Below are 10,273 nucleotides of genomic sequence, written 5' to 3' on the forward strand. Positions count from 1 at the left end.
TATTTCATTACCCCTTATACTTCCTCTGAATGAGGAGGTGGTGGAGTTGGTGGGCCATCACAAACTCTTCCATGGCCTAGACCATCTTCCAGTCACTATCCTTGGGGCTGCCTCTCCCCAGCTTCAGTCATGTAGTTCTGGAGGAAATTGACAATCATGTGTGCTGCTGGGTCAGGGCCCAAGAGGATGCAAAGCCAGTCATAAGACCCCATGTCCCTGCCAGGATGGCTGATCTGGGCTGTACATGTGATCTAAGGTGGGACATTCAGAGAACACCCTTGAACTCCGATGTCTACAATCTTCTTTCCTTAGTAGGTGCTGCTGCCTTCGGGATTGAAAACCCTAGGGAAGGTAGCTTGAACTCCCTCACTGGGTGTAGAAGCCTTAAAGAGGAAAGTTGTGAGGCTGAGACAATCAAAGAAGACCAAAGGGAAAGAGTGAGGGTGAGAGAATTGATGACTTCTGATTTCTTGGGGCCAGTCACTGAGATCTTTGTATTTGCTCTGAGTCTTGTGTCCTGGATTCCCAGAATCATTTCAATGAGTCTCCCTTTTCCTTGAAGCCAGCTGGTTTAGGGCTCCTCTCAATTTTAATTCAGACTTGGTTCTAGATAATTTCTGATCTCTGTATACATCCCAGACACAGAGGCCAACCATATGTTTCAGCACCATTATGAGTGAAACACTTTATTCTTTACTGAGAATAGGATATGCAGACCACCAAATACAGTTCACCAGCATCCTGGGCAGCAGTGCCCAAAGTGTGAGTTGGTGAGTGTTAGGAGCATCCTTACTGATTCCTGAACCACTCCAAGCATTTACACTGCCGGTGCCAGGCCAATCCTGTCATTTCCTCGATCAAAGACCGAGAGATACACCCTCAGGAAGACGTTTCCCAGGAGCCAGGACTCTGTAGATAGTCTTACTCTGTTCTCTTGAAAGGTGGTAGAGCAGCGGCCTGCATCATCCTGGGGGAGTCAGAGAGACACACCAGTCAGCATAAGCCCTTACCGGTGACTCCCTCCAATATCCAGACCCAGCACAATTCTTTGCTTTATTTCCCTCTTTTGGTAAGTGTCAAGGGGTTTTCTCAGCAGCAGGGGATAAGAGAGTTCATCCAAAACCAAAGAAGGCCAAGACATGAAGTTGTCTTGAAGAAGGGTGTGGTGAGTGGAGGACTATAAGTTGGGAAAACAGAGGAAGGAAAAACAACAAAGTCCTACTGTAGAGCATAAGGAACTATATTCAACATTCAGTGATAAACCACATAAAAAAGAATAAGAAAATATATATATATATATATTTTATGTGTATAACTAAGTCACATTGCTGTGCAGCAGAACTTAACACAACAATGATAAGCCACACTTCAATATAATTATTTAGAAAAGAACAATTGTGTCCATAGTTCTCCTCACTCCCTGTTTCTTTACTTCTGACTCCTGCTCCTTGTTTCCTCTGCAGAGAATGCTGGTTCTCCTCCTGCATCCCCACAATCTGTACTTTATTTTAAAAAAACCCTTTATTTTGTATTGTGTATAGCTGATTAACAATATTCTGAGTTTCAGGTGGACAGTAAAGGGATTCAACCATATGTATCCGCGTATCCAGGTCCCAAAGACACCCCTCCCATCCAGGCTGTAATATAACTGAGCAGAGTTCCCTGTGCTACACAGCAACTCATTTTTGGTTATCCATCTTAAATACAGCAGTGCCTACAATACTTTATTGAAGACTAAGCTCAAGAACTCTGAGAAGCCTCCTTCAGCCCACCCTCACCTTCTTTGGCCACTCCAGGCTTGGTTGGGTAACTTACTCCAGTTCCCCGTCCCTACTGGTCAGTCTGTAGCCCTCATCACTCATAGTAAGTCCCCAGAGCCCCAGTGCAGACCACCTTGAGATGCCATTTGCATGGAATCCAGTGTAGTTTTGCCCAGAACCAAGCAACCCTCCATATGGCTCAATGAGTTTGTTGTTTTAGGATTCCTGAAATTCCCTCTCTTCCTCAAAGCCTTCTTTGAGCCCATCAGCCTGCTCTGAACTCCCACTGGGAGCTGACATGAAGCCTCCACCCTGTGCCAGGGATGAGCAATCACAGCACACCCTTTATTCACATTAGCATCCAACCTTCCCACAGAGGGGTTGTGTACCCCAACTCACAAAGGAGGCACCTGGCAAGAGCAAGGGAAAGATTCAGCCGAGTACTAGGCTGACCATGTAATTTATCACCCAAACAACATTGAGAAGGGAAGGGAGACTTTTAACTTTTGCTGGGAGAGCACACTGGGACTCTCCCCAGCCATTCCCCTTGTAACATGGGCTATTTCAGGGACTGCTAGTGCTGAATTTCATGCTCATGCACCTACAAGGTCAGATTGAATTGAAGCTCTTTGAGGACTGAGGACCTTAGTGTTCCCCTCTCCCTGACTCCCACCATGCCATATTGTGTGGCCTCTCCGCATTATTTCAGGAAGATCAGTGTCCCACACAGCCCTTTACTCTCTAGTGATTGGTTTTGTGGGAGGCACTGGCTCAGCCCCAGGGCTCAGCAGCATCTGCAATGGTGTGACATGCCCTCCAGAGGGCACCCTCCTTCCAGCAGCAGCCCAAGGGTTCCTGCAAGCTCCAGTTTGAGAACCAACCCTCAGTATTGTCACCTCACCTTGAGGATGTAGGCTGGACCTGGCATTGGGTAGTTGATGCCGTTGATTGTGAAGGTAACAGAGGGCAGGGTATTGATCTTAGAACATGAAATGGTGTACTGTTAGAGAGAGAGAGAGATGGTTGGCCATGGTGATCCCTGTTGTGTGTGGAGACCGGGAGTGACCCTGGGGTATGACCCTTCACCTTGTTACCCCGTCGCCTGGCACCGATGAGCTTCTGTATTTTTTTGACCAGTTTTCTTGGGCCTCCGATGAATGCTGTCCCGGTGTCAACAACGGCCTCACAGTCACCAGAACAAGCAATAACCTTTCTTCCAATGGAGATGCTGAGAGATAGTGGAAGAAAGCGGGCATTAAGGTCTCTGTGAGTCTGCCCAGAGTTGTCCCCTTCCCGATTGTCTCATAAACAGCTCTATGTTTCTCGCCCTCTTTTCCTTTGCTCTCAATACAGCACCTTTTTTGACATCCTCTAATGCAGTACTTGAATACACTAGGATCTTTTGTACCTTGACACAAGCTGGTCATCCTTCCTAGAAGACGCCACTCCACTTTGACTAGCAAATTTCTTCTCATCTTCCAGATTCCACCTTAATTGTATTGTTTTCAGGAAGTCTTTCCCCCGGTGTTTATCAGTCTCCTGTCTTGGTCACTCTCTGTAGACCCTTCCTCATGTCTGCTGCTGCTACTGCTGCTAACTCACTTCAGTAGTGTCCGACTCTGTGTGACCTCATAGAGGGCAGACCACCAGGCTCTGCCGTCCCTGGAATTTTCCAGGCAAGAGTACTGGAGTGGGTTGCAATTGCCTTTTCCTCCTCATGTCTAGCATGTACCAAATTCACAATTCACTGTGTGAGCGAGTCACTTCTTGTACATCTGCCTTCTTATATGTGAGGGCGAGTTTTATTCTCCTTGCCTCCCTGTAGTGCCTGGCACACAGTGGATGTCCAATGCTTGTCTGTTCAATGAATGAAAGAAGACTGAGAAAACAATAAAAAAAAAAACCCAGAGAGCTGTATCTGGTGGGAAACAAATAACAGGTTCTCACACAGCGTGAAGATTGAGTATCACAGGGGCAGCAGATTCTCATAGTAGGGGGAGGGAGGGGCTCCTCTGGGAGAGGGTGTCTCCCAGCACTGCTCCTACAACCAGCTCAGAACTTGAGACCCTGGCCAGGAAATACATGACTAGCCCACAGAAACTCCAAAGGACAGTAAGCTTTTGTCTGAGGGTATCACACAGAATCCTATCAATTATGCTCTTGTCCTCAGGTCACTATTGGATCCCATCTTCCTGATTCTCTTTTATATCCCCTGTCCCACTGTGTGCCCAAGAACGTGGGGTGTCTTTTTTATTAGTTGCTTTCACATCTTAAGACTGCAGCCAACCTCTCTCCACTCCTGGGTAGCTGCTCCCTAAGGCCAGTTTTCCCTATTTTCTCAGGACTGTCCCTGTTTTTTTAACTGACATTTATCTGTACTGAGAACTTCCTATGTCCTAGGTAGCCCTGGATTGTTGGTCATCTTATCATAACTCTGTTCAAGCTGGAGAAATTCTCCCTGATCCTCTGTTCACCACACTGCAGAGTCCTCTAACCATGCTCCCCACCTCAAAGGGCAGTGGGTATAGCCCTCTCTCAGCTGCACAGACCTCTATGGTGCCTTTTAGGACCCTGGTCAGAGCCTTGCTCAGAAGGCCTGGGGATTATGAACCCATGGCTTGTTTGTGCATCTATGTGCTTGTGCGTTAGTTTGTATGTGTGTTTGTATGCATCTCTGTGTGTGCTTGTGTGTCTCTGACTAGCTATGTATTTATGTGTTGCTGTGTATGTTCATATGTGTCTGCATGTGTGTTTCCATGTGTCTGTGTGTCTGTCTCTGTCATTTAAGGTGGTGTGTATGTCTGTGTGACTGTGTGTCTGAGAATGTATTTGTGTGTGTCTGCCTGTGTCCATGTGCAGTAGTGGGAGAATCACTTGGGTTGACCCTCAGAGGAGAGGCTTACCGGTCCAGGCGTACAATCCAGTCACCTGCTTTGGTCAGTGGTACCCAGTTGAGCTCTCCCTCGTAGTAGCGGTGGTCCACCCCACCAAACATCACCACACTGCCCTCCTGCTCGTCTCTGTAGAGAGAAGTGGTGGGGGGGCGATCCTTGGAGGACAGCAACAACAGCACTGTCTGAGAGCTGTGCTTGTCCACCCATCAAGGCCCTAATAAGATCCCCATGTACAGATGCAGAAATCGAATCTAGGAGAGATTGAGATCCAGACTGAGGTCTGTTAACTGGCTAATGAGTGGCACAGAGGAGGTTAGAAGCTGAGTCACCTGGCTGGGCTCCACCCACTATGTCTTCTGAGACGCCCTGGACCTACAGTGACCTGAGGGCTCAGACACCCTCAGAGGACAGGGTTTTGAAGCGTTTGGCTTTCCCCTTGTCCACCTTGTCATCTTTCAGGAAAATCAAGGCCTGGGAGTTCTAAGGGTGTGGGTTCAGATCACCCAGAGTTGTCTCCAATGGCCTGTGACCTCTACTGTCCAAAGAGCCCCACACTCAGAAGGGACCCCCCGCTCTGCTCTCCCTGTCTTGAAATACCTCATATTTCTTGAACAACGGGTCCCACACTTTTGTCCTACACTTTCGTTTCCCTCTGGTTCCTACAAATTGGGTAGTTGGTCCTGGGCTCCCGGTGAAATGCTAACAAGGAAGGAAATATATCCAGCATACTTCTTCTTCCTTCCTGATCAAATTGATAAGCAAATCCTAATGCCTTTCCTTCAACTTGTTTCCTGTTGCCTTTCATCAGCCTTCTTCCTCACTCATCCTCCTAGACCAAGTTACTGGTCTTGAGCCCAGGAGTAGGGTTGTGTTCCAGAAAATTTTATATATAAAAGCCAAGGGTGAAGCCAGGTAGGGTCCTGGGGCCATAGTTATCCTGGGTTAGATTATCCCTCAGGATACATCTTTATCAAAATTTCTATAATTTTTGTGCACATGAAATCATCTTACAGCTAATTTGGAGAAAGGGATTGTCCATCTCTGACTTACTTGCTAAAGTAGAAGGCGAAAACAGGCTCCAAAATGGCACCTTCATTCTTCAGCTTATCAAAGATGGGGACAGCTCCAGAGAAGGATATGTTGGGGTAGTTCAAGCCCAAGACGCCATCAAAAGGTATATTCTCAAACCCGTATTCCTTCAGGGTTAGACCAAATGGCTGGTCAGTACTTACAAGGTTCCCAATCTGTGGAAGAGAAGAGTGTTCCCACTTAACAGATACATGAAGTAGGGCTAGGAATGGGCTGGGGTGCATTGTCATTAGATCCTCAGAGAAGCATTGAGGCTGGGATCTGTCTTCAGTGGCCTACAGACGGTTAGACCAAGTTGGGAGGAAAATTTGGGTTCTATTTGAGATAGGCTGTGAATTTTATAACATCTGTCCCTCTGAAAAACACCACCTGAGTGAATCAAATTGGCTTTGTGGCTTCTGTTCAGGTGGGGCAACCAAGAGTCAGGACAGATCCCATTGGCGCCACCTTATGGACAAAACAATTGAGAGCAAGAGAGCCTCTTTGGCATCATTGTGACCTAATGACAGGAATGGACTGCATTCTCTGTAATGCACTGTGGATTCTGCATCTGTCCAGGGAGACAGAAGCCGAAAACACAATATTGCTTACAGGGCTCTATGAAATTTCTGCCTGGGGAATTCACTTTTGGGGATATGTGTATATTTCTGTGATTGTGTATGAGAGAGAAAGAGAGAGAGGGGAACTACTCAAGTATTTTGGAGGAGGCAGGCCATTGGTTTCTTAGATTCTCAAGGGTCCTCTAGAGTGAGAACTCATTTATCAGGCCCCTTGACTTCTCAGGCCCCCAATTTACTACTCTGGATAGCTGAAGCCTTTGGCTGCCACCAGGGCCCCCAGATCAGTCTTATTCTGTCCCCAATCACCCCCACAGCAACTTCAGTCCTGAAAAGCCAGCCTAACTACACCTTTTACCACATGTGTGCCCCCAGCAAGGCCCTTGCTGTCTGCACCTCAGTTTCCTCATATGTCTCATGAGCTAGTCAGAGTATCTGCTGTGTGGGGTTGTTGCAGGATTAAACCAGTTATCACCTGAAAGTGCTTGGAACAGTGAATTTAAAAGTGAGTGCTTTTTTCCCTTCTTCTCACTCCCAGTAAAATGAACCATGAACTGCTCATGGGCAGAGGAGCAGCAAGTCCACACCTCAAACCACTCTCTAGATTAGCTAATTTGTTTTCTCATGTGTCACCATGGACACTGCCTCCACAGAGACATGACCCCGTGGATAAGATGGCCAATATCTATGGGAGTTAGGCTGGAAGGGTCCTTCCAGATGGTCTTGCATCTGTTTTGCAAGCAGTGGTCACTCCATAGCCAGTCCTGACTCAGCATTTGTTGCACTGTTACCCGAACTGTGTCATGAGCAACAACTCCTTTCAGGCCCCCAGATCCATAGGTGATACAGAAGGTTCTATTGGTAAGCCAGAAGGTGGAAGACTGACGATATCTGAACCTAGCCTGTGTAGCTGCAGACACAAGAGATGAGTGTCACCAGTTGCCAAGGGTCGAAACAGGGCAGCAGGGCAAGTGAAGGATGCTCTGGGTATGGGTTGTCTGTACTCACAACAGGCTGGACTGGTGCAAAAGTTGGAGGGCACCCACAAGTCAGATGAGCCTGTGTCAAAGATAACCTGGAATTTCTGAGGGGGTGTTCCAATGGTGATGTTACCCGTGTAGAGCATCTACAGGGAGAAGCAGAGAGTAGGTTAGTGCAGAACTGGCTACCATCTACTCCCACACTGATGCCTCCCTCTGGTGTCACATATCTCTTGAGATCACTTTCTAACCACCGTGAAGCTCACAGACTTTGGTCACAGAGGTATCTGCATTTCATATATTTTTCCTGTGCTACATTGTATGCAGGATATTGACTCTATGACCAGGCTTTGAAGTGGTACCTCTTGCATGGGAAGCCCAGAGGCAAAACCACTGGACCTCCAGGACCACTGGACACCCAGGGAAGTCCTGGTGCCTTCATTTGAGAAGTTCTGCAATCTCTTCAAACCCAGTCTTAGCACCCGCTTCTCAAGGAGGTCCTTCTTGATCAACCCCAGCCACTCCCTCTAAACTCAGAGGACATCCACTAAACACCACAAAAGTGACCCTTTCATTTGACAGGTATTTATTCTTTGCCTATCTCTCAGGCGGGCATGGCCATTCTTGAAGACGAAATAAGCCCTTTGTCTAATCTAAAAACAGTAACCACAGTGATTCTTATGGCCCTTCATGGAATACAGGTTCAGTTACTTTTTACTGCTGTCATTCTTGCATCTGTGTAAACTGAGTTCCTCTGCCTGGGGTTTCACAATTGTTTTGCAAATTGGTTCTACTTTTTGATCAGTGATGGTTTACTCTTCATCTATAACTGAGTGGCTCACTTCGTTCAGAAGAAACAATCACCCTCAAACAAATGACGCATCTTTGACACAGAAGTCGATATTTACCTGCCACCTGGTAATTGCTGGGCCCAGTCACAAAGACCAACAGTTGAGGATGAGAGTGCCCTCTCCTCTGGTTGGGGTCCCTGTTTTCCAGTGTCTCTGCCTCCTGCAGGAACCCCAACCCCAACATCCCACCTGCACCTCCAGATGAGCCCCAGTGCTAGGCTAGAGTTCCAGGGGGCTCTGTGGAGCACCATCCTCCCAAAATACTCACATCAATGTAGTTGCTCAGTGGGTGAGTTAGATTTAAGCCACGAAAAGAAATCTGGGACAGTCTGTAAGCATGCTCCTTCAGGAAATTGTTCATCATATTTTTTCCACTGGGGTTTTTTCTCATGGTCTTCACTCTCCTTAGAGGCATTCTTTCACCGAGCATTTGACCAAGAAAACAAAGATGTCACAATTAGCTGTCAGTGTTAAAGTATAACAGTCATTGCAATGGCACTGTGTATTTTCTAATCATTTTTATGAGGCACACTATTATCAGAATTTTATGCACATACCATGGCAAAGACATAGATTTGAATATAGGTTCTGTTCTGCAATCTTGGGTAAACAATATGACCATGTAGTGTCTCAGGCTCCCCTTCAGTAAAATGGTGGAATGTAACAATACAAACCCTCCAAATAGAATATCTTGGGGATAAGTGAAGTGATGGATATAAGGTACCTGATAAATAAAAAGTCTCAACAATGACAGCCATTAGCATTCTTGTTGCCATCCCACTCATTCCTTCTCATAGAACCTCAAGTAAGGAGTTGGAAGAGGGACTCTTATCCTCTTTTACAAGGGAGCAATTTGAAATGCAAGAGGTTTCTGAGTTGGCTGTGGTCACGCTGCTTGTCAGATATAATATAGTGTATATAAAACAGTGTATCTTTCTCCAAGTTGAAAGAGAGGAGAGAGTTGAAAGAAGAATCCAAGATATAGGGAACAGTAAGGGAAATTCAGTGGCTTGAGAAGGAAGTAAGAGTCAAATGAAAAATTAAAAGAAAACAACACAGAAAGAAATACACACCCAGTGACTTCCAAAGAGATGGAGAGATAAATGACAGTGATACTGAGATGCAGACATAGACATATACATACTGAAGTAGACAGGGAAAAAAGAGGACATGTTGAATAAAATGTAGAAAAGTGCTATTCCACAGGACCATATTGACATCTGCATAGACTGTGTACTTAATAGTTTCAAGGAGTTGCATTTTCAACAAGTCGTGACATGACTGGACCCCAAGATTTGTGAAACCCAAATCTACACCAAGATCTTGGGATCCAAAGTTCCTATAGCAAGTTACATATCAATAAGTAAGAGTGGAGCTTTAAGACTCTTAGGAAAATATTCCATTCCATTCTAAACCTGATGGGTGGAAGAATAATCATATGAAAATAAAAATACAAGAAAGGAATATGATGTGACTTACAGTCCCCATACTTACTTGACTATACACTCTGAGAAGGCCACCAGCCCGAGGAGCACAAGCCACTTCATGCTTCTTTCCTGGCTCCAGATACTCAGGGAAGTTTGGTTTCTTAGCATGTAGTGGTGACCAGGAGCCCCTAGTTATATATGCTCTGACCTACCAGACTTTTCCCCTTTAGGCCACTAAAAAATATGAAAAAAAAAAAACAAAAAGCTCTTGATAAAATCTTTACTTTCATCAGTGTCCTTGTCAAGTAGCCTTTGATGCTTCTCAGAATACAGAGGATTGAACTGTAGTGTCTTCCTTGAAGCTTGGCTGGAAAATCAAACTAATCTGCATGGACATCTAAGAAGACAGAGAACCTTGCCTACTTGGAGAAAAAACTGCTAAGAACATCATGAAAATGGATACTATGGGCCATGCTCGACATTCGTGATTTAATATCATCTTCCTAGGCACTTAATGAGATATGTAATGCAGTCTTCATTAGAGAAGAGATTGCTAGGAGGATAAATTGTCAAATGGCAAAGTGAAGACTCCAGGGACATCCCAGGGACATACAACTAGCTTTAGCTAATGGTCTAATGGCAGACATCAGGGATACCTATGATGCCAGTCTGCATCAAAGATTTAGGGCAGAGCAGTACTTCAATTGCATGGTTT

At 45.8% G+C, this 10,273-nt stretch overlaps 1 protein-coding gene across 2 annotated transcripts; it reads right to left on the minus strand.

Annotated features, from left to right (window-relative positions):
- Positions 1-659: 659 nt before the first annotated feature.
- On the minus strand, positions 660-9,759 carry PAG9 (pregnancy-associated glycoprotein 9). 2 transcript variants are annotated; one of them, XM_012101548.5, is made up of 9 exons: positions 9,626-9,759; positions 8,400-8,547; positions 7,309-7,426; positions 7,092-7,210; positions 5,705-5,898; positions 4,664-4,780; positions 2,847-2,988; positions 2,662-2,760; positions 660-967 (listed from the first exon to the last, which is right to left on the minus strand). In XM_012101548.5, exons 1-9 carry the CDS (start codon positions 9,724-9,726, stop codon positions 818-820), a joined length of 1,188 nt encoding a protein of 395 aa, XP_011956938.2. In that variant the 5' UTR covers positions 9,727-9,759; the 3' UTR covers positions 660-817.
- Between the last annotated feature and the right edge of the window lie 514 nt (positions 9,760-10,273).

This window comes from Ovis aries, chromosome 21, assembly GCF_016772045.2.
Source record: "Ovis aries strain OAR_USU_Benz2616 breed Rambouillet chromosome 21, ARS-UI_Ramb_v3.0, whole genome shotgun sequence".
Taxonomy (NCBI): domain Eukaryota; kingdom Metazoa; phylum Chordata; class Mammalia; order Artiodactyla; family Bovidae; genus Ovis; species Ovis aries.